Source organism: Acomys minous (assembly GCF_964271855.1).
Source record: "Acomys minous genome assembly, chromosome: 13".
Lineage (NCBI taxonomy): Eukaryota > Metazoa > Chordata > Mammalia > Rodentia > Muridae > Acomys > Acomys minous.
In genome coordinates this window covers 61303621-61330754 of record NC_140495.1, presented here as the reverse complement: position 1 = coordinate 61330754, position 27134 = coordinate 61303621, and the positions used below count along the sequence as shown (strand labels likewise).

The 27134-nt window shown below is 48.0% G+C and overlaps 1 protein-coding gene across 3 annotated transcripts in view; it reads right to left on the bottom strand.

The window, feature by feature from the left end:
* Positions 1-27134, bottom strand: part of BICRAL (BICRA like chromatin remodeling complex associated protein) — an 84995-nt gene that overhangs the window by 22200 nt on the left and 35661 nt on the right. For 2 of the 3 annotated variants that reach the window (XM_084752980.1, XM_084752981.1), the window contains 4 exons: positions 11956-12001; positions 11463-11511; positions 11304-11372; positions 6662-8335 (listed from right to left, as the gene is read on the bottom strand). In XM_084752980.1, the coding sequence (XP_084609106.1) occupies positions 6662-8335; positions 11304-11372; positions 11463-11511; positions 11956-11996 (1833 nt within the window). In that variant the 5' untranslated portion in view covers positions 11997-12001. The remainder of the gene's footprint in view (positions 1-6661; positions 8336-11303; positions 11373-11462; positions 11512-11955; positions 12002-27134) is intronic. The other variant, XM_084752982.1, reaches the window with a different exon arrangement.

Here is a 27134-nt window from a genome sequence, read left to right as displayed (position 1 = left end):
GGGGAAGGGACCCCCTGTTCTAGGTGTGTGCCTGGAGTCAAGCTGACCAACCACCTACACTGACTCCAGCACCCAGAGGTTCAGTCCTCTCAAACGTTAACAGTTAAAGATGCACTATTCCCAGTGTTGTTGTGTGCTGTTCGAGTGTGGAGGTGAGAGAGCACGCTTGTGGAAAGGGGCCTCCCCCTCCCTCCACCTTTACAAGGGTTTCAGGGATCAATTCAGATTGCCAGGCTTGTTCAGCAAGGGCTTAACTGCTGAGCTCTCGCACTGGCTAGATTATGGGGCTGGAAGAGATGGCTCAGCAGTTAAAGGCCAGAGCTCAGTTCCCAGCAACTACCCTGGTTAGCTCACAGCTCCATCTCCAGGGCACTGACACCTTTGGCTTTCTTGGGTACCTGTACTCATGTATACACACCAATACACAGACACATACATGAACAAAATTAGAAAAGCAAAAATAAATCTTAAAAAAAAAAAAACCAACTTCCTACATTTAAATGTTTGCAAACAAAAACGCTACATGCTCCTGATAATGATACTTTTTTTGTTCATTACAACAGTCCACAATTTCTATAGGAAATTTACACAGCAATTATAAGGTAGGAGTCACTCTCGGTGCACAGGTACAAACGCAGGGGACCTACTTTTACCCTTGCAGAGCGTGCTGCCTCCAATGCTAAGTCCCTTATTCCTTCACTCCAGGTGGAGTCCCTAAAAACTGACAACAGAAATAGCCTAGAAATTATTCCAGAGACCTACTCCCCCAAATTGCATTAAAAGCCACACAGACACACATACAAAACTATTTTGAAGCTGCCAGGAGAGGCTTCTTGTTAGCTGAGAATACACGAAGCTGGGATTCAGCAATAGGCTCCTCCCACTTGAGGTAAGGGGAGTAGATCTGTTATAACAAGGCTGGGAGCTCTCCTCTGTTTGGGTACTACTTTGCATTTTTATCCATCCACAGCTTATGTTTGGGTCAGGATCTCCCACTCTTAGCCTAGGCTGCCTTGAACTGGTGGGGGGATTACCTCAGCTGAGCGGTACCCCCCCCTTTTTTTGTTTTTTTTTTTTGAGACAGGGTTTCTCTGTGTAGCTTTGGCTGGACTCGCTTTGTAGACCAGGCTGGCCTCGAACTCAGTGAGTCCAGGACAGCCAAGGCTACACAGAGAAACTCTGTCTCAAAAAACAAACAAACAAACAAAAAACCAAAAATAATAAATAAAAGAAAAAGAAAAAGAAATCTGGGCAGTGGTGGCACACAGGTTTAATTCCAGCACCTAGGAAACAGAATCAAGCAGCTCTCTGAATTTAAGTCCAGCTTGGCTACAGAGTTGGCTCCAGAACAGGACTAAACACAGAGAAACCCTGTCTGAAAAAACATTCCAGTCAGGGATGGTGACTCAGGCCTACAACCCAGCACTTGAGAGGTGGGCTAAGAGGAAGAGCAGGAATTTAGGGCTGTCTTGGCTGCACTACAAGTTTGAAGTAATGTCTCCAAGAAAACAAACAAACAAACAAAAAGTGTTGATCCCAGAGGAGGGGCAGAAAAATTAAATAATAAATGCAGAATTTAGTGTTTTGTCAGAAGTTGAAGAGCACTCTAGTCACAAGAGGCACATGGTGGAGGGGCCAGCAGACCGTGCGGAGGGCGCACTGGCCGGGTCTGGGCGGGAAGAAAGCAACGTTAGTCACAGTCTGTGCCCACTGTGTAAACAACACCAGAGAAGGAAAACCACCCAGAATACAGTAGAGAAGCCCCCCCCCCCCACACACACACTGTAGTGACAGTCAGGAATGGCCACTGAAAGCGTAGACTAGTGTAGACAATCTGAAAGGACTCTGCTCTGTATCTACAGAGTCTCAAGTATTTCCCTTTTGTGAAAAACAGGGTCTTGGGGGCTGGAGAGATGGCTCAGAGGTTAAGAGCACTGACTGCTCTTCCAAAGGTCCTGAGTTCAACCCTCATTACCCACATGGTGGCTCACAACCATCTATAATGTAACCTGATGCCCTCTTCCGGTCTGCAGGTGTACATGTATAAATAATAAAAACAAAATAAATCTTTAAAAATAAAAGAAAGAAAACCAGGGTCTTGGAGAGCCCAGGATGACCTCAAGTTCACTAAGAAGCAAAGACCAGTTTTGAACTCCTGACCAATCCTCCTGCCTCCACTTCCCAAGTGCATGATCCCAGGTGTGCCTCCCGACACCCAGCAGAAGGCGACACAGTGCAGGGACCTGGCTGGCAGCCAGAGTTAACAGTACCAGGGACGGAAGCAATCACAGTCTCAAGCCCTGGAAAGGTCCAGCCTGAGTTTACTCACAGGAGCCCAAGGCCATGGACAGGGTGAAAAATAACTGCTTCATCCTTTCTAAACCTTAAGGACTGAATGGTGGGGGAGGGGGCAGGCATGGAGGTAGGTGTTGGCTCAATTTTCTTAACAATTATACTTTATTATGAACTCACTAACAGAGTGTACCTCACTTACAACCCGACTAACCCAGACAGGAAAAGGAGATTAAAGAAGACAATAACGAAACCTTAAGGATATCAGTTCTGAGGAACGATTCTCCTGACGAGTCAGCAGGCCCTCAGCAAACCAGCAATTCAACCGCGGTGGCTGCTGGAACCTGGAAGAGCAGCTGAGGCCGTCCCTGGAGCAGTTCTCTCTACGAGCGATTCTCCTGTCTTAATGAACAGCCAAATCAATCCCAAGCCCTCTCCTCTCTCTCTTGCCTCTTGTTTTGGGTTCATGTATTTATGACCTCTCAGAGTCTCTCCTAGGATGCTTTCAGCTGGCAACATCCAAGCTCCCCCACGAAGTGGTTTGACTTCTAAGGGGATAAACATCCTGCTCTCTCACTAGTCTGTTCCCAATCCCACACTTGGGAACAACACAAAAACATGTTTGTCTCTCCTACCTGGTGGCCTACACACGGAGGAGGCAGACACACAGGAGGGGTGCTCAAGCCCAAGGCCAGTCTGAGCCGCACAGGAAATTTCAGGCCAGCCTAGGCTACTGTGTGAAATCGTGTCTTAAAACACAAAACAGGGAGTCAGCAGGAAAGCTCAGCTGGAGAACAGAGAGACGGCTCAGGCCGGCTTTTACTGCTCTTGTAGAAGACCAGGGTTTGGCTCCAAGCACCCACATGGTGGCTCATGTCCCTGTGTAGCTCCAATCCTAGGTGATCTGATATCCTCTTCTAGCCTGCGTGGTCACTGTGCGCGCACACAGTGCACAGACAGAACGCCCATAAACAAAACACATAAAATCGATAGATGACTTGACAGGTAAAGGGTTTGCTACCACACATGAAGATGACCTGAATTGATCCCTAGAACTCACATGGTTGAAGGAGAGAAAACACACACATAGACACACAAGACACAGGCATACACAGACATAGACACACAGACGCACGGACACACGCATGCACACACACAAATGTATGTAGTAAAAACAAGAGCTGGGGGCTGGAGAGACAGCTCAGCAGTTAAGAGCACTGTCTGTTCTTCCAGGGGTCCTGAGTTCAGTTCCCAGCAACCACATGGTGGCTCACAACCATCTGTAATGTGATCTAGTGCCCTCTTCTGATGTATAGGTGTATATGGAGGCAGAACACTTTATGTAATAAATAAATAAATATTTAAAACCAAAAAAACAAAACAAAACAAAAAAACCAAGAGCTGGTACAATGGCTCAGCCAGTTAAGGCACTTAAGTCTGATTCCTGGGGCCCAGGTGCTGTAAGGAGACTCCCATCGGGTCACCTTTGGCCTTAGCAGGTGTTCCTGGCAACGTGTACAACCCCCATAAATAAATGTAAAAAGAAACAAACACACAGAAACAACAACAGCAAAGATGCACGATTCTGCTGTGGGTTTAAAGCATGGCGGCGAGGTGTGAAATGACCTTGTCGTCAGTACCTCAGGGTGCTGCTCAAAGTGAGGCTGACGGTGCGCAACCCCTGCATGATCAAGCTACTTCCCTGATCTTGGGAGGCATGGTTTTCTCTTTCTTTTGTTTGTTTGTTTGTTTGGCTTTTCAAGACAGGGCTTCTTTGTGGAGCCTTGGCTGTCTTGGACTCACTTTGTAGACCAGGCTGGCCTCGAACTCACAGTGATCCATCTGCCTCTGCCTCCCGAGTGCTGGGATTAAAGGCCTGCGCCACCACGTACTTTTTTTTTATGTGCATGGGGGTTTTGCCTGTGTGTATGTCTGTGCACCATGTATGTGCCTGATGCCTACAAAGGCCAGAAGAGGGTGTTAGATCCCCTGGGACTGACGTTAGAGAGAGTTTGGGAGCTGCCATGTAGGTGTTGGGAACTGAACTCCAGGCCTTTGCAAAAGCAGCCAGTGTCCTTAACCGCTAGGCCACCTTTCCACCCCTTATTTTGTTATTATTTTAAACTCTGTGTTATGTGTGTGCCTGTGTAGGGATTTATACACCTGAGTACAGGTGTACTCACAGGCCAGAGCTGTTGGGTCCTCTGGAGCTGGAGTTACCAGTGCTTGTAAGCCACCAGTATGAGTGCTGGGAACAGACCGTGGGGCCTCCGCAAGAGAAGCAAGTGCTCTCAACTAACTGCTGGGCCAGCTCTCTAGCCCCAGCCATAAAACCCGTTTCCTATGTATCTTAAGTCAAAGGTGTACAGTTTCTAACAGACAGGAGTCTGTGCATGTACAGATGGATGTGGAGGCACACTGTGATACAAGGGCCTAGGTTCTTCCCAGCCTCCTGTGTGCAGAGATGGAGGAGGCAGGTTATAGAGTAAGCTCTCTCAGGTGGGAGAAGAACTAGCTGCGATTAGCCCTTAAGCCTCCTGTGTGTGCTGTGTGTTGGACTCAGGGCCTCGAGCACACCAGGCCAGGGGCTGGTTCCCCGAGTCCTGTCTGTCCCCCTACGAACCACACTCAGAATGAGGAGAACGGAAATGTCTGTGGATGAGTGAGGGTCAAGAAACTCAGGGCCACCAGCTTCTCAGCAACAATCTATGTGGTTTTACCAATGGGGCCTGGGACTGGTTCCTCCCTCTCCCGGCATGCCTCCCTCTGTGCTGAGCCAGTGACCACTGTGCAGTGGCATGGGGTCCCTGAGCCTTGCAGGTGGCTCACAGCCACACTTCATCCACCTAAAAGGCTCAGACAGTAATGGCTTGGTTGCCAGCTGATGAAGGGCTAGCCTGCCCAATAGATTAATCCTTTGATGGATTTGGTTTTTTGTTTATTTTTTAGTTTTTTGAGACAGGGTTTTTCTGTGTTATATTGGCTGTCCTGGACTCACTTTGTAAATCAAGTTGGCCTCGGACTCACAGTGATCCTCCTGCCTCTGTCTCCCAAGTGCTGGGATTACAGGCATGGGCCACTACGCCAGGCTTTTTGATGGATTTGTAATCTGATGGTGTCACTGGGAGGCGAGGCCTGGTTAAAGTCAGTCTCGGGACAGTGGCCTGGAAAGGTGCAGCTTGACTCCCAGGAACTCCATGATATGGCGATATTATTATCCCATTTTGCTGGCGAAAACTAAGTTTTCAGGGATGATTTTACTGACTGCATGCCTTTCACCTCATAAAACGTAGATTCAAATTCAAGAACTAAAAAAAACTGCATTTCTTTGTATGCATTTGCATGTGTGAGCATATGTACATCCTTGTAATAGGTTTTTGTCAGCTCAACACAAGCTGGAGTCATCTGGGAAGAGAAACTGTTCAGGACTTGCCTCCATCAGATTGGCCTGAGGCAAGTCTGTGGGGCATTTTTATTTTTTTATTTTTTGATTGATGACTGATGTGGGAAGGGCCCAGGCCACTGTGGGTGGTGCCACTCCTGGGCAGGTGGTTCTAGAAGAAACTAGCTGAGAAGCTGGGCCTACTGCCTAGGCCTTCAGCCCAAGCATTTGGGAGGCAGAAACAGGTGAGTTTGAGACTAGCCTGGTCTACAGAGTAAGTTCCAGGACAGCTAGGGCTACACTGAGAAACCCTGTCTTGATCCACCCCCCACCCCTCAAAAAAAAAAAAAACAAACAAACAAACAAAAAACACCAAAAAGAAAAACAAAAAGAAAAAGGAAAAAACAAACCAAAAAAAACCCCCAGCTGAGCAAGCCACGGTGAGCACAGCAGGCAGCAGCAACTCCTCCACACCCAATGCATTGACTCTGTCTCCAGGTTTTCACCCTGGATTCCCACTCTGGTTCCCCTCAGTGATGGACTGTACACATGGAAATGTACGTCAAAGAAACCCATTCGTCCTCAAGCTGCCCTTGGTCTTGGGGTGCCAAGTCAGTCACAGACAGTAGCTGAGACAGTGCTCCTGCCACAGCGTGTGCGTCGGTGTCAGAGGGCAACTTTGGGAGGCAGTTGTCTCCTCCTACCGTGTGGGCCCTAGGGGTCAAACTCAGGCGGTCAGGTTTGGCTGCAGGTGGCCCTGCCTGCTGAAGCGCCTCACTGGCCCCGAATGCAGTGCGAACCCAGAGCTGCCACAGGACAAGGCCCCACTCACGGGCTCAGAGGCTTTCGTGGAGAGGAAGGGAGAATGATGAACCACAGACTGACAAACTGTAGCTAACAAGTAAATTTCACCTCAGGTGAAAAGTACATTTGAGTAAAGACAACAAAAATTCTGTTTCCCCACCGCACCACCCGCCTGGCACTGACCTGACAGAGGAACTGCTGCTGAGTGCCGGGTGCGCTGCTGAAAGTGCTGGGAGGTTTGGAAGAAGAGACTGGAAGACGATGGGACAGACTGACAGGGACGGGAGTCCTGTTTGGTTGTGTCAGCTGGTCTCCCGGAAAGTTTGATCCCGATGCCCCAGACTGCACTGTAGACCCAACACTAGGATGGGCAGTGCTCGCTGAGCTGACGGCAGGGAAGCGAGCAGGTCCTGACATGCTGGTCACCGAGGGCATGGTGCTGAAGCCTGGCCTTCCTTGGGAAACGCTGCTCTGCCCGGGTGACAGGTGTAACACGGTTGGTGAGGCCTGTTGCAGCGGCATCTGTCCTCCGACGATCTGAGGAGAGGCATGGTTGACTATCACTGGACTTCCGGAGGTGGCAAAAGTCTGCCCAGACACCAACTGGACGGCGGCATTCTGGTTGTTGAGCATCTGTCCAGAATACGGTGGGTTGGTCCTGAGCATGTTAGAAGAATTCCTGTTCAACATGACATGCTCTGAGGCCACTTGGCCAGAGATGAGCGGAGAGGGCTGAGTCTGAAGAAGTTGCCCATTTATGGTCTGGACGTGGTGTACCGAGTTGGAGCTGACGGCAAGGCTTGTAGGTATAAGGAACTGACTTTGGGGGGTGTGAGGCTGGCCCATGGGGGAATGAATGACAATACTGCCCCCTGCGCTGCTCACTGCCTGTGAGGGGACAGGCTTCCGTGTGTTCTGTTGGTTGACGACGTTCACAGACATGTGTGGAGCAACCACGGAGCCCTGGGGCGAGCTTGCGGAGGCGAAGGAGACCCCCTGCTGTGCACGGTGCTGCTGGATTCCCAGGTTATTCACATTGTATGGACTCTGCTGACCCATTTGGACCGGCTTTGGCTGGATATTAATTGGGACTTTATTTGAATTTGGTGCAAGACCCCTTTGAATAATGATGTTATGCACAGGTAAAGATGCCTGAAAATTTGTGCTGTTAAAAGGGACAGTGACAGGCTGCGCTACGGGACTGGACGTGGAGTTCCCAAACAAGGAGTTGCCATTAGGAGTCTGTCTGTGGACGAGAAGGCCTCCGCTCACATTGGATGGAGCTTGCTGCCCACTGCCTTTCAATATGATTTGAGAGCCATCTAGGTTATTAATAGTCATCATGGAAGGCTGATTACCAAATGACCCGATTAACTGTATCTGACCAGAGCCACTAATCTGGCTGCTATTAGGCAAATGCTGGCTGGGAACACTGATCCCCACGTGTTGCATAAAGCCATGTTGCACACCCACTGTATTGCTTGCGAACGATGCTCCAACAGGCACGTGAGTCACCCCGATAGGCTGCAGTGTCTGACCTGAGTAATTAGAAACATTAGAAGCCTGAGTAAAGGATGCTGATGAAGAAGGATGAAGCTGGGCCTGTGCAAACTGCTGGCTGGAGCCTAGACTGGCATCCAGGTACGCCTCTTCCGCCAACGTCTGCTCAGTGATGTTCGCCTCCTGCAGGGATTTCTGAAGAATGTCAAAGGGTTGGTCCTCGCTGAGATCAGGGAGAGGAGAGGACTCAAGTTCATCTTCAAGAAACTGAAGGCTACTGGACAGCGGAAGTCCATCACTGGGCCCTTCTCCAAGCTGGCTACTTACACCTTTGAGGGTCGATTTAGGGTCGGCATTCTAAAAAGCAGAATAGGAGTGTTACAAGGCATACTGAACTTTCAGAAGAGACACTTGAAAATGCCACTTATAGCCAGGCGGTGGTGGCACACGTCTGTAACCCCCAGCACAAGGGAGGCAGAGGCAGGCGGGTCTCTGAGTTCAAGGGCAGCCTGGGCTACACAGAGAAAACCTGACTCAAAACAAAACGAAACAAAAATAAATAAGGAACTCAGAAGGCAGAGGAAGGCAGATGTCTGTGAGTTCAAAGCCAGCCTGGTCTACATAGCCAGTTCCAACACAGCCAGGGGTATGTAGAAAGACCCTGTCTGAGAAAATAAAAACAAACACACCACAACAAAACAAACCCCCAAAGAACAACAAAAACCAAACAGGTCTAGGGAGATGGCTCAGAGGTTAAGAGCACTGTCTGCTCTTCCAAAGGTCATGAGTTCAAATCCCAGCAACCACTTGATGGCTCACAATCATCTATAAGGAGAGCTGGTGCCCTCTTCTGGTATGTAGACATTATATGCAGGCAGAGCACTGTTTATATAAATAAGAAAAAATTAAAAAAAAAAAGAGTTAATTAAACAAACAAACAAGTCAGGTATGGTGGTGCACGCCTTTAATCCCACCAAGAGGCAGAGGCAGGCAGATCGCTGTGAGTTCAAGGCCAGCCTGGTCTACAAAGTGCCTCCAGGACAGCAAAGGCTACACCGAGGGACCCTGTCTCAAAACACCGACCAACCAACCAACCAAACACCCCAAACATTCTGATCTGAAAAATTTTTAACAAGTCTGAGTCTTCAGCTCATGAGATGGTGGGGCTCAATGATTAGACAGAAAAGCCACTTCACAGTAGATCTTACAGCATCATTTAAAAAGTGCTTGATGGTGCACACCGTTAATCCCAGCACTCAGGAGGCAGGGACAGGAGGATCGCTGTGAGTTCGAGGGCAGCCTGGTCTACAAAGCAAGTCCAGGACAGCCAAGTCTACACAGAGAGACTCTGTCTTAAAAAACAAAACAAAACAAAACCCCCCAAACCCAAAACCCAAATAGAAAGGAAGAGAGAGAGAGAACGAAGGGCTGAGATACCGTTTGGTTGGTAGATAGAGTACATTCCTAGCATCTAGCATACTAGGACAGAGCCCACCTCCACAAGGGAAGTAAAAAGGCTACTGAGTCACAAGCCTTCCAGGCCCTCATCACAGAGGCTTTGAAGCCACCAAAACAGGTCAAAGTGTCTTGTGCGATCCTATCAGATAACACACTGAACTACCTTAAAGACTTGAGCACACGAGGACTCTCTGCATGCCACTGAGTTCCCTAGGTGAGGGACAGAGAATGTGGTGATGGCGAGACCATGTCTGCTGACTACACCAAGTGGTTTCCCACTGAGACAACTGAACCTTGCAATTTACGGATAAACCTAAGAGCAACATAACTTGTGAGTGGCACTGAGGGACAAAGACTTGGGCAGTCCTATGCAGCAGACCAGAACACAAGGGAGAAGACTGAGCAATTCTTCAGCTGGGCGGTGGTGGCGCACACCTTTAATCCCAGCACTCGGGAGGCAGAGGCAGGCGGATCACTGTGAGTTCGAGGCCAGCCTGGTCTACAAAATGAGTCCAGGACAGCCAGGGATACACAGAGAAACCCTGCCAGGAAAAACCAAACCAAATCAAACCCAAAAAACAAAATAAACAGCGATTCTTCTTTGTGTGTGTGCATGGTGTGTGTAGCGTAATGCACCCGTGGGGATGAGGGGGTGCATGGAGAAGAGGAAGACGTCAGGAGTCTTGCTCTGTCACCTCTGCCTTGTTCTCCTGAGACTCTCAGTGACACTGGAGCTGGGCTGGCAGCTGGGAAGCCCCAGCAGCCTTCCTATCTCAGACTGCGTGCGGGCTGTAGGCCCTTTCTTGTCAGGCTCAGCTTTCTATGCGGGTCCCGAGGATTTGAACTCAGGCCTTCTGGCCCAGAACGCGTTCTCACTACGGAGCCATTTCTCTAGCCCTTATGCACAGGGGTCTCAGAGCGCCTTCACGTAAGGCCCTTCACTCCCCATCCTGTCCACGCTCTCCTATAGCTTATCAAGATGGGCTGTGGAGGCTGCGCCCCCTCAGAACCCGCTGTGCAGCTCTTGGCTGTGTCCCAGCCTCTCTGGGCCTTTGCCTCCTTGTCTAGAGAAAAGAGCTGATGGGCTGTGCTGTGAAGATAAACGCCGTCTGTACACGCCCTCAGCGTCAAACACTGGGCACCTCAGCAAGTGTTAGTTACCATCGCCCTTTTCCTGTCTAAGATTAACATCATTTGTAAGTCACTGTAATTAAAAATAATTTCCTGGGCTGGAGAGATAGATGGCTCAGTGGTTAAGAGCCCTGTCTGCTCTTCCAAAGTGCCTGAGTTCAATTCCCAGCAACCACATGGTGGCTCACAGCCATCTATACTGAGATCTGGTGCCCTCTTCTGGCGTGCAAGCTCACATCCAGGCAAAACACTGTATAAATAATAAATAAATAAATCTAAAAGAAAAAAAAAGTTTCCTTCAAGCTGATGTAACAGGTTCTAAAACATTCTAATATGCCTTTCTCACGTCACAACTCTGGCGTCATTTCAGAAGGGTGAAGGCTCAGGAAACTGGCAGTGCAGGGCCAGAGAGAAGGTTTAGCAGGACCTGAAGGCTTGGGTTTGACTCCTGGGACCCCCACGGTAGAAGGAGTACTTGCTCAGGTTGCTGTCCTTCGGCCCTCTGCATGCACACACAGGCACACACACAAACCCCTCCCCCACAGATATACATAAAATTAATAAATGCTAAGAACAGAAAATTGGCAAGATAAATATCTTAAGGGCCTAACTTATAGGACTAAAAGAAAACATAATTAATGGATTGTCGCTCTCCTGTGAACTTGACTCATACTGCGCTACAAAGGCGATTAAAGTCTCTGCTTGCAAGGTTTCTTCGACACTTTTCAACACTCACCGTGGAGTTGGCGAAAATTGAATTTGAATTGGCTGCAGAATATCCTGCACTCGTCAAGTCATCGCTGCTCTGCAAAGGGGTGAATTCAATATGGTGGTTACTGGCAGGGTGTGGAGAAACAAAAGCCACGTCTGTCTGAGATACCTGAGTGTCACTTACCGATTTACTACTAGGTCCATGTAGAAAATAGTTCAATGCTTGTGGGTCTCTAGAAAAAAAAGAAGAGAGGGAAAAATAAATAAATACTATAACTTACATTTTAATACACTGTTGACATTTTTAGTTTGGTAAAAACAAAACAAATTACCCTGAGGAAAATCTCCCTATTTTAAAACATTTTCTTCATTTCTGCCTCCTGGAACCACGCCTGATTCAGTTCCGGGGACCGAACTCAGGATCTTGTTCTTGCTCGGTGAGCATGCTAAGACGAAGCAACACCCTGGCCTGGCACCTTGAGAGTTACTAAATTAATTGATTAACTGAAAGGAGGGATGGATTACTGAATTATGACCCATATGCAAAACTTATCTCTTTTGTCCCAACACTTTAGCCACGATTAATTACTGTTTTTTATTTTAAAAGCTCAGCAGCTGATTTTGTCCCTCAGACCCCACACAAGTGGTCCACCCTGGGTTCCGAACGAGCATCTTACCCAATAAGATCAAGGAGACACGAGTCATCGTCATCATCCATGACAACTGCAAAGAAAGGGGAGACAGTGAGCTTGAGCAAACCCGACCCCGCCGTGGGACACAACTGCCATCCTATGAGCTTTTTTCTCGTCCTTAATTGAGTTTGTCATCTGAAAACTGGTTGGTGAGCACAGTGTCATTTGCCAGGAGTCCTGGTTACTTAGTCCTTGAGTAGGGAAGGAAACTTAAGCCCAAGAGCTCAAGGTCAGTCTGGGTAACAGCAAGACCCCAGCTTATAAACAAACAAACAAACAAACAAACAAACAAGCAAGCCAGTCAGGCAGTCAGGCACAATGGTACAGATCCAGAAGTTGGAATGTAGAGATAGGAGACTCAGGAGGAGAAAGCCACCCTTGCCTATGTGACAAGTGTGAGACCACCCTTGCCTACATGACAAGTGTGAGGCCATCCTTGCCTATGTGACAAGTGTGAGGCCAGCCTGGCCTAGGTGACAAGTGTGAGGCCAGCCTGGCCTAGGTGACAAGTGTGAGGCCAGCCTGGCCTAGGTGACAAGTGTGAGGCCACCCTTCCCTACGTGAGACCTTATCTGAAAAACAAAGTCAAGTCCGGGCATGGTGGCTTATGCCTTTAATCCCAGCACTTGGGAAGCAGAGGCAGGTGGATTGCTGTGAGTTTGAGGCCAGCCTGGTCTATAAAGCAAGTCCAGGACAGCCAAGATAGCACAGAGAAACCCTATCTCGAAAAAACAAACAAACAAACAAACAAAAACAAAAAAACAAAACAAAACAAAAAACCCCCAAAACAAAACAAACCTAAAAAACCAAAAAATACAAAAAACACAAAGCAAACCCCCCAAAGTCAATAAAAATAAAGGTAAATATATTTTGTGTATATGTATATATATATATGTGTGTGTGTATGTGCATATACATATGTATGTATATATATAATATAAAATTTACAGTTACTTGAACAAGTTTTTGACTTAAATTGTTTTTACTATAAGTCAGTTTTTAACTTAAAGGTCAAAAGATTCTAAACAAATCTAAGGCAGCTGGCAGCAACTTCCCACATGCCATCAAATGTAGAATGAACAAGGCGAGTGGAAAAAAAGTTGCTTCAGAAAAGCTCTCACCGACGCTGAAGTCTTTCAGTGTTGTGACTGTACACTCCTAAACGTGGAGCGCAATCTAGATTTCTCGACATATTTTGGTGGTCTCTAGGAAGGCAGAAAGCGGGCTCTCCCCACATTTGGAGACAGGACGAGGAGGCCCTGGGTGTTTCCTGGTGCAACAACAGTATCTACGTTTAATGCTGAATAGTCTATAATTGGGCCAAGAATGTTTAAAGCAGGAACTCCAGCACAAGTTCGTCCCACTCCAGCTCAGCGCCCCCTCTCCCTGCCCGCGGCAGCCACAAGCATGGCCAGCGCAGCTCTGGCCCAGATGGTAACAACTGAACAAATTCCAGGAGTGGTTCTCCCCCCGAGAGCCAGTCAACTTACACTAGTGATCCGACACCTGGCAACCCTGCTTCTCACCCATGTCAAGCCATGCGTGGAATAATTTACATCACAGAACGCCAGGGCCAAGAGTTCTGGAGCAGTTGGAAAGGGCAGTTGTGAACGGCAGTTGGACAGAGGACTGAAATCCTGAAGAGATGCCCAGAGGAGGGGCATGCCCAGGGACGCCAGAGGGAAGGAAGTCTTTTGGAGAGGTTTTCCCCCCCTGTTCAAACTCCCTTCTTCCCTAAGTTCCCCGAAACCAGTCCCAAGGCCTACCAGATGTAGAGCTGCCTCCTGCCACAGCGAAGGGCACTCTCTCTACTCTAGGGGAGCGTGGCTGGGTAAGTGCTCCTACGGCGCGACCCTCCCGGTGGTGGCTGGATTTGCTGGGCTGCTGAGTGATTGGGCTGGCTACAATCCATTGAGTAGAACCCAGGGTGAGGAGAGAGGAAGGAGAGGAGTAGGGGAAAATGTACCAGAAGATGACACTGATCGCTGAAACTACACCAGCCAGCCTTGAGACATGGGCTCTCTAGGACCCAGGCTTGAGTTTTTCAAGGTCATGCTGGCACAAATGTTCCTGCACACGTGACTTCTGGAAACAAGACTGGGAAGGAAACAGGAAAACTATTATCAAAGGAGTATGCCGAGGATCTGTCACACAGGCCAGGCATGGTGCCACCCATCTGGATTCTCAACAGCTGGGAGGCAGAGGCAGGAGACCTGGTGCACATTTAAGGACAGCCTGGTCTACCCAGTGAGGACCAGGACAGCCAGGGCCACGGAAGAACCTGCCTTAAACAAACAAATACCGTAAAACAGGGAACACGTCCTGATACCTAACAGGCATTAGCTACAGCTTGTATCGTTATAAACCACGCCTCCCAGACATCACAATCGCATAGAATAAATTGTCCAATTATGATTGTATCTTTTTGTTTTGTTTTGTTTTGTTTTTACGAGATAGGGTTTCTCTGTGTAGCCTTGACTGTCAATTATGATGTATCTTTAGGACTACAAATTATATACTATCTCTTTAACATGGCTATTTAAATGGAGAATCCCTATATCCTTATTATCTTTATAAGGTTGTTTTTTGTTTTGTTTTGTTTTGTTTTTGTTTTTGTTTTTGCTTTTTTTTTGAGACTGAGTCTCACTGGTTTGGAACTCACTATGTAGACCAGGTTGTCTTTGAGTTCCTGCTGGCCTTTGCCTGAGAGTGCTGGGATTAAAAGCATTCACCATCATGCCTAGTCCTTCGAAACTTAATTTTTAAAGTTGATGATGGGGCTAAGTGGCCCAGCGCAACGGAACCCTGGGCCTGATCCCTAGCATCACAAGCATACAGTGTCTAAGGCTCCGACACACATTAGTTAAGAGAGCTCTATTCTTGGCACCCACGTGACAAAGCTGGGCATGGCAGCACACACTTGGAGTCCCAATGCTGGGGTTCACAGAGGCAGGAGGAGGCCTGATGCTCACTGACTTGCCTTCACATAACTGACAAGCTCCAGGGCCCAGGGAGAGATCCTAGACACACACACACACACACACACACAGGGAAAACATATGAGAGAAACCTACCACCTGAAACCCACTCCATACCTCTTCCAGTTCTCCCCCCTGCTGACACCCTTACCTAGCTCCTGTGTCTGACAGACATTGTGGGGGTAACTCAAGCCCCCCCAGGAGGGTCACTGCCACCAGCACTTCAGAGCACTGCAATTAGTTGTTACTTCAGTTTGAAGTGCCAAGCTCCCCAGTAAGTGGTCCTAGTGGAGCAATTACACACACGCATTTAATAATGGGGATGGAACCCAGGGGTTCAACTGTGTTCAGGAAGAACGAATGTATACTATTAGTTGAATTTAAGTTATAATATGTTCTCCTCTACCAAACCAATGAGACTTGTCCAACACTTGATTTGAAAGCCAGCCCAGCCAGGCAGGCAACCCTCTCGGACCTGTGGGTAGAATGCTATGAGCCTTCATAGTCAGGGGACCCTGAGAATTCTACTTTTTAAAGGCCCACAGCCAGGAGGCATGGCACACACTTGCCCACAGCCAGTATGAGTTCCTATCACAAGCAACAACAAAAGAAGGGCTTGTGAGATGTCTCGGCGGGCTGAGGCACATGCCAATAGAGGCCTGGCAACCTGAGTCTCACCAGGCAACACACACAGAGGTGGCAGGACAGAGCCGACTCCATAACGTCTCCTCTGGCCACTACATGTGTGCTCCCGCAATAAAAACAAAACAAAACAAAACAAAAAACTCCCCCAATTTAATTCTTTTAAAGATTTATTTTAGCTGGGCAGTGGTGGCGCATGCCTTTAATCCCAGCACTCGGGAGCCTGGTCTACAAAGCAAGTCCAGGACAGCTAAGGCTATACAGAGAAACCCTGTCTCTAAACACCCCCCCAAAACCAAAACCAAAATAAATAAACAAAAGATTTATTTATTTATTATCTATATGGTGGTACACATGTACACCTGCAGGCCAGAAGAGGGCATCAGATCTCATTACAGATGGTTGTGAGCCACCATGTGGTTGCTGGGAATTGAACTCAGGACCTTTGGAAGAGGAGTCAGTGCTCTTAACCTCTGAGCCATCTCTCCAGCCCCTGTACTCTTTTTAAAAGATTGTGTTGTTTGTTTGTTTTTTTGAGGAGGGGGTAGAATGACAAACAATGCTTGGCCTTAGAAGGCAATGCTGGACCTTGGAATGGAATTTCATTTCAACCTCATCAGGGGAAGTCTGCAATATGAAGATAGGTGGGATTATTTCCCTCCCTTATCTTGCCCTGCCTGGTGTGTGTGTGTGTGTGTGTGTGTGTGTGTGTGTGTGTGTGTGTGTGTGTGTGGTCTCAGCCCTGGCTGGCCTTGAACTCACCACGGAGCCAAGGGTGAACTTGAACTCCTGATCCTCACACCTCAAGCTGCCACATCCAGCTCCTGTTCTTTTCTTCCAAAAATACATCTTAGAGACGATGACATTAAAAGACAGCCAAAGAGCCAACGTGGCAGGCTAGCTCATCAAAGCGGGAAAATCAGTGAGCTGGTCCAGTCTCGGGCACCGAACCACGGGGCGCCACTGAGACCTTGCCAGGCTGCACACTGTAGGAGAAATGGAGTCCTGAGCATCATGTCTCTCACCTCTGAGACTTACACTTTCACCCAGTCTCAGGGTTGCTACTGCCGTGAGGAAGACCATAACCATGCATGGGGGAGGGAACGGTTTTCAGCTTGCACTTCCGCAGCACAATCCAGCTTTGAGAGCAGGAAACTCAAGGCAGGAGCCTGGAGGCAGGGGCTGAGCAGAGGCCGTGGAGGAGTGTGCTTACTAGCCTGCTTGCCTGCTTTCCTATACAACCCAGGGGTGACAGCACGGGCGCTGGGCTCCGCCCGCCCTCATCCATCAAGGAAACGCTCCACAGGCTTGCCTACAGACAACGTGAGGAGGCATTTTCTCAGAGGAGGTTCCGATTCCCAGAAACCTCCAGCTTGTGTCAAGTTGACAAAAAGAAAACAAAAGCAAACCGAACAAAAACCAACCAGACACCCACACCACTGCCAGTTTTCTTTCTTCTTTTTTGTTTGTTTGTTTTTATTTTCTCAGGACAGGGTTTCTCTGTGTATCTCTGGCTGTCCTGGAACTCTATAGACCAGCCTGGCCTTGAATTCACAGAGATCTGCCTGTCTCTGCCTCCTGAGCACTGGTATTAAAAGTGAGTGCCAATACCACCCAACGTAAAAAATATTTTTAAGATTTTAAGAGTTATTATTTTGTGGCTCCTTTTAAGTCTTGCCTTTCTTTCTTTCTTTCTTTCTTTTTTTTTTTTTTTGAGACAGGGTCCTGGAACCCACTCTGTAGGTCAAGCTGGTCTCAAACTTACAGAGACCTGCCTACTTCCTGTTTTCAGGCATAGCTGCTTTTAAATTTTGTAACTGTATGTGTGCATGATATCCGTAGACATGTGTGGGCCATGGCACATATGGGGAGGTCAGATGATAACTTTGTGGACGTTGGCTAACTTCTTCCACCTGTAAGTAGGTTCTGGGGTGTCAGTCAATCTTAGGTCTTCAGGCTTGCACTGTTGATTGACAGGCACATTTACCTACTGACCTATTTTGTACCCCTACCCCCATTTTTTAGGCAAGGTTTCATGTAAACCAGGTTGGCCTCCAATTTGCTATGAAGCTGAGGATGATCTTGCACTGATTTTTCCGCCGCCACCTCCAACGTGCTGCGCTCAGAGGTGTGCACCTCCACGCCTGGTCTCCATGGTGCCGGGGATACTGGTCAACCACTCTCTTAAGTGAGCCACAGTCCCAGCTCAAGCTTTCTTAATTTTTATTTATTTTGTTAATTTTAGTCCAGGGGTCAGCTTGTGGAAATCCATTTTCTCCTCTGCACTGTGGATCCTGGGGATTGGTGGCAGGCACCTTTACCTACTGTGCCATCTCACCAGCCCCCTGCTAATTTTTTTGTTTTGTTTTGTTTTTTTGTTTTTCAAGACAGGGTCTCTCTGTGTTAGCCTTGGCTGTCCTGGACTCGCTTTGTAGACCAGGCTGACCTCGAACTCACAGCAATCCACCTGCCTCTGCCTCCCAAGTGCTAGGATTAAAGGCGTGCGCCACCATGCCCGGCTCCCCTTGCTAATTTTTAATTCCAGCCTATACTGAGTTTCTTCTGAGCACTTCACTTGATGCCCCATGAAGTGCCCTGGGTGACTTCAAGGATAGTTAGCTTTAATCCTTATGGATAATTAAGAGACATGGACCACGCTCAGCAGGACAGCACTGGCCTAGTGTGTTAGGGGCATTAGGAAGTCAGATGTCCAGTTCCCAGGACTCACCCGCCCCCACTATTACCTGAGGAAAGAGGCACTGCAGACTGCCAGAGTTGTGTTCTTTGTGCACCCCCCTCCTTTTTGGTACCCTGCCTTGTGGACTTTTGCCACTCCGCCTTCCAGCTGTCCCCCTCTGTACTATGGCCTAATAGTAAGCTGGGCACTTGCAGGCTCATCACACTGAGGTCCCCTCTCAGGGACCAGAGTTCTGTGCTGCCTCACATCCAGTGTCTCAGATCCATTGTTCCATATATTATGTCCAGTAAACAGTGTGTGTGTGTGTGTGTGTACACACATGTGTGTGTACAGGCAGCTGTGTGCACACCACACCAAGTGCTTGGGGTCAGGGGACAGCTTCTGGGAGTCAGGTATCACCCTGTACCATGTAAATGGAGGAGATAAATCTCAGGCCTTCAGGCGTGGCAGCAAGCGCCTGTACTGACTGAGCCGTCGTGCTAGCCCTATTTTGTCTGATTTTTAACTGTTTCTTATGTGGTTAGACAGAGGCACCAAGGCCTTGCAGTGTTTTAAATTTTGTTTTAGTATTTTATCCGTCTTTCAGGGGTGGGATGCATGCACGGAGGCATACTCTCATATGCGCACTGACATTAGAGGACACCCGATTTATCACGCACATCGTATTCGAGATGGGGTCTCCCTCCCCCACCCCCCCAGACAGGGTTTCTCTGTGTAGCCTTGGCTGTCCTGGACTCACTTTGTAGACCAGGCTGGCCTCGAACTCACAGAGATCCACCTGCTTCTGCCTCCTGAGTGCTGGGATTACAGGCGTGTGCCACCACGCCCAGCTGAGATGGAGTCTCTCAGTAGCACCAGGAGCTGTTCTGGCCAGGACAGCTGGCCAATGGGCTTCTGGGATTGGCCTTTCTCCATGCCAGGAGCTTCTGGACCTGCCTGTCTCCACCTTGTCACACTTGGGCCACAGGCACACACAGCCATGCCCAACATTTTACAGGAGCGATGGGGATTTGAACTGAGATCCTTATGTAAATGCTTTTGCCCACTGGAACATCTCCTTAGCCCTCCTACCTCTGGTTCAATTTTGGGATTTCAATTAAAAAAAAAAAAAGACTTTAAGGGGAAATAACAGGAGCTGGGTGTGAGACTCTTACTCCTGTCTAGGCTCAGCCCTGGGAGGCAGTGGCAGGAGACTTGTCCAGCATCTGAGGCCAGCCTGTGCTGCCTAGGAGGTCACAGTCCTGCTTGGTCTGAGAATGAGAGTTTATCTCAAAGAAACAAAGCGGGAGCCAGTGACCTCTGAGCCCTTGCTCTGCTGCCACCTTGGAACCTCCATGCTGGGAGGACAGAAGATTCCCTCTGAACTCCAAACCTTCATCAGGGCACATAAGTGCCCCCTACACACACACACACACACACACACACACACACACACACACACACAAAGATAAATATGACCAAAGCTCCTGACGGCTCAGTGAGCTCATCAGTATGGACTATGAAATCAGAGAAAGAGGGAGGGGGAGAGAGAGCGAGCGCGTATTTTGTCAAGTTCTTCCTCTCCCTGACTCCCTGAAGAGCTTAGGAAATGGAAGCTTCCTGTAATTCTGTGGTAGGCAGGTTGTTTAGTGGGTATAAGAATATTCAGCCCCACTGGGCGTGGTGGCACACACCTTTAATCCCAGCACTCGGGAGGCAGAGGCAGGCGGATCGCTGTGAGTTCAAGGCCAGCCTGGTCTACAAGTTCAAGTCCAGGACAGCCAAGGCTACACAGAGAAACTCTGACTTGAAAAACAAACAAAACAAAAAAAAAAAACAAAAAAAAAAAAAAAAAAGAAAGAAAGAAAGAAAAAAGAAAAGAAAAAGAAAGAAAGAGGGCTGGAGAGATGGCTCAGAGGTTAAGAGCACTGACTGCTCTTCCAGAGGTCCTGAGTTCAGTTCCCAGCAACCATATGGTGGCTCACAACTATCTATAATATGATCTAATGCCCTCTTCTGTCATGGAGGTAGAGCACCGTATACATAATAAATAAATAAATCTTTAAAAAAAAAAAAAAGAATCTTATATTTAAAAAAAAAAAAAAAAAAGGATGGTTCAGCAGTTAAGAGCACTATCTGCTTTTCCAGAGGACCCGGGTTCAATTCCCAGCATCTACATGGCAGCTCACAACTAACTGTCTGTAACACCAGTTCTAGGGAGTCTGACACCTTCATACCAATGCACATATAATAAAATTAAATAAATTAAAAGAAAGAAAGAATATTCAGCCCCTACTGTGTGCCAGGCACTATGTGAGGGGTTTTGGACATGAATTAAGTATGTCATGCCATGTAATAAAGGCAGAGAGCTTAGCAGGGCTTGGTGGCACATGTCCTTGACTCCAGGACTCCAGAGGCAGAGGCAGGCAGCTGTTAGAAGCCAGCTGTCTACAGTAGCAAGCTCCAGGCCAGCCAGGGCTATATATTAAGAATCTTCCTCAAGGGGGGAAAAAGGAAATACAATGAATATTCTGTAGAACCAAAAGCAAGACTGAAAACTGTATTTAATGATCAGTTCCCAATGGGCACCCAGATTAGCAAGCCTCTTAGGCAGTATCCACTTACCGAGTACATAACATAGGAACTTTTTTTTTTTCCTTTTTGGCTCTTTGAGCAGGCTCTCTACATAGGCCTGGCTGTCCTGAAACTCACTATGTAGATTAGGCTGGTCCTGAACTCACAAAGCTCTGCCTGCCTCTGCCTCTGCCTCTGGAGCGCTGGGATTGAGGCCATGCACCAGCACAGCATCAGGACAAGCAGCATTTTAATGTCATTTAGGATGAAGCGTGGTCATCCCACTGCCTTTGCTATGAGGTGGTTCTGGGCAAGTAAGTCTGTACCTGCAGGATGTCACCCGCTGGGATGTTTGCTGCTTCTAAGGAGCTCACGGCCTTTTGGAAGAGGGACGCGTAGGAACTCGTTACAGAGGCCAGCAAGATGGCTCAGTGGGTAATGCGCTTGCTTCACAAGCCTGGTGACCTGAATTCAGGTCCCAGAGCCAACTCCACATAGCTGTCCTCTGCGTCCGTCCACACAGCACTGCAGCAGGCACACTCCTTACTCGGGCGTGTACATGAACACTAAACACTTTGCAGCACACAGCACTGCAGCAGGCACACTCCTTACTCGGGCGTGTACACGAACACTAAACACTTTGCAGCACTAGGGAGTTACATTTCCTGGCCCAGTTTCCCTGCCTTTTCCAGGTGACCTTTGCAAGAATCTCTCTGGACTGAGCCTCCCACACCAGGAGAGGGTGAAGAGAGACGCTGCCTCACGTGGACGGAGCCGGACAGCTCCTGCGGGGCTCCATGCCGGGTCCGGTTTGTATCCCCATTTTATATTCTAAGTGGCCAAGCAAGCGGGCTTGTACAGAAGCCTAAGTGGCAGTCGACAGGCTGGCGAGGGCAACAGCTGTTGTTCCAGCTGTTGCTCCAGGTCACTCTGTTCCAGGCAGCAAGTGAAGTCATGCCTGGCAAACAGGCAGCGCGAGCAGCGCTTCACTTACATCAATAAATCAGCATCTAGTAACTCATCCTTTCTACCTAAGTCTACTTTGAACTCACTGGCTTTCTTGTGAAATAGTGACGTAGTGTAAGGTAGAAGAGAATATGATTATATTTTCAGTTATAGTCTGTAGTAAAAAGGAAGATAAAATGAGGTATCAGGGCAGGAGAGATGGCTTGGTAGGTGTGACGTTTTGAGTAAGAATGGATGACATAAGGCTCATCTATTTGAATGCTTACTCACCAGGGAGTGGCAGTATTTGAAAAAAAGTATAAGGATGAGGAGGTGTGGCCTTGTTGGAGGACGTGTGGCACTGGGGGCGGGCTTTCCAGCCCCACACCAGGCAGGCTCTTTGCCAGTGCACTAGGATGCGCTCTCTCAGCTACTGATCCAGGACCGTGTGTGCTGCCGTGCTCGCTGCCAAGATGATAACCAACGATAACCGACTAAGCCTCTGAAGCCACACGCAAGAAGTTAAATGTTTTCTTTCATAAGAACTGCCTTAGTGCGTGTGGTGGCGCGTGCCTTTAATCCCAGCCCTTGGGAGGCAAAGGCAGGCAGATCCGATCGCTGTAAGTTCGAAGCCAGCCTGGTCTACAAAGTGAGTCCAGGAAAGCCAAGGCTACACAAAGATACTCTGTCTTGAAAACCAAAAACAAACGAACAATCAAACAAAAAAAGAATTGCCTTGCTGGCAGTTGTGGAGGACATCTTTAATCGCACTGAGACTCAGGAGGCAGAGGCAGGAGGATCTCTGAGTTCAAAGGCAGAGTGAGGTCCAGGACAGCCAGAACTACAATGAAAAACTCTGTCTCGAAAAACCAAACACCAAACCAAACCAAACCCAAGAGCTGCCCTGGCTAGTGAGCCCCTTCCCAGTAACACAGCAGAGCACTTGCCCACAAGCCTAATGACATGAGTTCGAGCCTCTAGGACCCTCATGAAAACAACAGCACACACATCTGGACTCCCACTGTCTTCCCATGGGGACATGGGAGGCAGAGACAGGCAAGTTGCTGGAAGTTCATGGTCAGCAGTGTACACAACAGTGAACAAAGAGAGACCCCGTCTAAATCAAGGTGGAAGTCAAGAACTGAGACCCAAAGCTGTCCTCCAAGGCACATATTCAAATACACACACACACACACACACACACACACACACACACACACACACACACACACACACACCTCGGGGAGGAGTCATCAAACACAAGATGATGTGCTCTGGTTTTGCAGCTACTGTTCAGTTAAGGATGTGCACACTGTCACCCAACTAGAGGCCTTTAGCACAAGGAACATGTAGAAAAGGAGAAGAAAAAAAAATTAGGACTGTGAAATTCCTCAAAACCTGGAAAAGTGATTGTAAATATGGGCAGGCTGAGGCCTGGGGCATCTAACGGAGAGCAGTTTGCAGGCCTCTTAACTTCTGACAGGCATGGTGGCACACACTGGCATCCCAGTACAGAGAGGCAGGAGTGTTAGAGTAAGTTTCAGGCTACCCTGGCCTTGAGTTCCAGGCTATCCAAGGATATACAGTGAAAACAGGGGCATACAGTCAAAAACAATTTAGGCTGTGCATGGTAACATATGCCTTTACTGCCAGCTCTTGGGAGGCAGAAGCAGGCGGATCTCTGTGAGCTCAAGGCCAGCCTGGTCTAGATAGAGAGTTCCAGAATAGCCAGGGCTACACAGAGACCCTGTCTCAAAAACAACAAAAACAATTATTACTTTTTTTGTTATTTTTTGCTTTTTGAAATAGGGTTTCTCTACGTAGCCCTGGCTACTCTGGAACTTGCTCTGTAGACCAGGCTGGCCTCAAACTCAAAAAGATCCACCTGCCTTTGCCTCCTGAGTGCTGGGATTAAAAGTATACACCACCACTGCCTGGATTCAATAAAAACAATTTTTAAAAGCAAAAATTCTGTTTGAAATGAAGAGGGGTCAAAATAATCCTAACATATTAAACGTGTGTCAGCAAAACCAATACAGCACAAAGTGGGGAGCAGAGTGCCAACCCTGGAAGGACAGCACTGGGAAGGCTGGGACCTGTGGGGGAGAATGCTTTAAATATAGTAAAAGCAACAAGTCTTATATGCTATCTAAATTTTTCTGTCGTATTTACTGTGTGTGTGTGTGTGTGTGTGTGCATGTGCGCACCCACATACACACAGGCGTAAGGAACTCAGAGGTGGCAGGTGTTTTCCTAAGTGAGTTATCCCACTAGCTCCAGTTTTTCTATTTAAGTATATGGACACTTGTACATGATGTTGTCAGAATTAGAAAAGGGAAGCAAACTACCAGCAGCCCTGCCCTAGCCTACCGCTCACTGAAACATCATCAAAGCCACGTTACTGACATGGTCACAGGGCTAGGGCATGGCTCAGTGTGTAAGGGCATTTGCTGTGAAAGCAGTAGGACTTGAGTTCAAATCCCTAGCACCTCCATAAAACAAAACCAAAGCCAGACACAGGTACAAACCAGGAGTTTGTTGGCCAGCCAGCCTGGGCAAAATGGTGAGCTTCACGTTTTACTGAGCGCCTGTCTCAAAAACTAAGTGTGTGTGTGTGTGTGTACGTGTGTGTGTGTGTGTGTGTGTGTGTGTGTAACAAAGACACATGTCAGCATCCCCTGGTCTCTGCACATGTTCACAGAGGGTGCACACACCTACACGTATATGTAGACATATACGACATGCACATACACACAAAATTAATTAATTAGGGGCTGGGAGTAAAGAGAACCGGCTGCTTTTGCAGATTCAATTCACAGTACCCACACGGCAGCTCACAACGGCTATCTCCAGTTCCAGGGAGCTAAAGCCTCATCTGAACTCTGTAAATACTACATGTACATGATGCACAGACATACATGCAGGCAAAACTCCCATATATATAAAGTGGAAAGCATAAAAAATAGTTAAAAAATAATAATTCTAACACTTGGGAGGTAGAGGCAGGAGGACCAGGAAGTAGAAGCCCCTGGAAGCCTGAGCAGCGCTGCTCTGTGTGGCGACGCCTCGGTTTAGGGAGCTGGCTGGTTACGCAAACCCTTCAATCCCACTGCTCTCTGTCAATGAGTAACATGTAAAATATTTTGGTTTTGCAGTATGTTCCAAGAAAAACAAGCCCTGTGAAAACAACCAACAACGTTAATAGACAAAGGAGTCCCAGATGATACCCCTTCCTAAAGGCACACTCAAGGACAATGTGTGGCAAAACCAATTTTTAAATTACATGAAGCGGGTTGTGGTGACCCACACCTTCTGCCTCCCCAGCACTTGGGAGGCAGAGGCAGGCGTATTGCTGTGAGTTCGAGGCCAGCCTGGTCTACAAAGCAAGTCTGGGACAGCCAATGCTACACAGAGAAACCCTGTCTTGAAAAACAAAACTAGCCGGGCGTGGTGGCGCACGCCTTTAATCCCAGCACTGGGGAGGCAGAGGTGGGTGGATCGCTGTGAGTTCGAGGCCAGCCTGGTCTACAAAGTGAGTCCAGGACAGCCAAGGCTAACACAGAGAAACCCTGTCTCGAAAAACCAAAACCAAAACAAAACAAAACAAAACAAAACTAAAAAAGAAGAAGACACATGAGAAGACTTTTTAAAAAGTCTAAAATAATTTAGTACACTTGTAGCATGAAAGAGTCCAGGGGAAGGGTTTTGAGTACCAGGCAGTCTTGTGCCACACAGTGATAATCTGCCCTAAATAAAGCAGCAACAGGCTGAGCTCCTGGCTAGGCACACTTTTAATCCCAGCACTCAGGAGGCAACCGCACCTTTGAGAGTTCCAGGCTAGCCTGGAGCACATAGGGAGCCCCAGGCCCGCCAGGGCTGTGGAAGGTACGGAGAAGCACTGGGGAAAGCAGGAACGTTACATACACAGGCTGCTCCTTTAAAGGAGGGTGGTCTAACCTGCTCTCCGTGCAGGAGGCTGGAGCAGGCTTTCTCCTCCTCACAGGCTAACAGCCTGGTAACCGGTGCACTGTCTGTGCGGCTGAGACCTCACCTGATCCTCCACTCTTATCACGAGCGTGTCAGTCTATAGAATCTATCGTTATGGATGGCATCACATGTACTTTAAAAAGACTTTTGATGAAGCACCATCTCTAGCTTTATTGTGCACACAGGATTGAGGGAATTATCACCAGGAAAAATTTCACCGAAGTGTGTTGTTTAAATATGCCTAAAATAGGGAGGGTGGGAACAGGAAGATACAAGTGAGAAGGTAACATCTGGAAAATAATCTGAATAAGTTATAGTAAATTAAAAGTTTAAAAAAATTTTTTTTTTTTTTTTTTTAAATTTTTTTTTTTTTTGGTTTTTTGAGACAGGGTTTCTCTGTGTAGCCTTGGCTGTCCTGGACTCGCTTTGTAGACCAGGTTGGCCTCGAACTCACAGCGATCCGCCTGCCTCTGCCTCCCAAGTGCTGGGATGCCTAAAATAAACTGCTTGGGTCAGACTCTCACAGTTTGAACCTACATTGGCTACTTAGTCGAGTTGAACCCAACTGCATTCTTGCTTCTGGCAGATATGCCTCTGTGCACACACACAGATACACACAGATACACACACACACACACACACACACACACACACACACACACACACACACACACACGCACATAGAGTCACGTAGGGAGATTCTTCCTCAAAACAAAGAAACCCAAAAGCGCTGGGACAGCGAGATGACTCAGCAGACGGAGGTGCTAGCTGACAAGCTTGACCACGTGAGCTTACTCTCCAAGACCCACAATGCTAGAGGGCTCCTGCCTGCTACCCTGACTTTCCTGCCATGTGCAGCAAAATATACGTTGTATTTGAAAATAAAAACATAATTTTTAAAAATCTCGCTGGGTGGTGGTAGCACACACCTTTAATCCCAGCACTTGGGAGGCAGAGGCAGGTGGATCGCTGTGAGTTCGAGGCCAGCCTGGTCTACAGAGTGAGTGCAGGACAGACAAGGCGACACAGAGAAACCCTGTCTTGAAAAACAAACAAACAAACAGACAGACAGGTAATTTAACTAGGAAGATCATAAATTTAGCATTTCAAACCTATGAGGAAAAGGAGATATGATATTATCAACTAGGAGGAGTTCCTAGCACGCACTGTAAAGGATGCTGGGAAATGTGGCCAAGAGAAACACTGAACTAATCTGTGGAAGACTATGGGGGAAGCCCCACCTTTCTTTGTCTTTTTTTGGTTTTTTGAGATGGGGTTTCTCCATGTAGCCCTGACTGTCCCTGGATTAGACCAGGCTGGCCTCGAACTCAACAGCGATCCACCTGCCTCTGCCTCTGCCT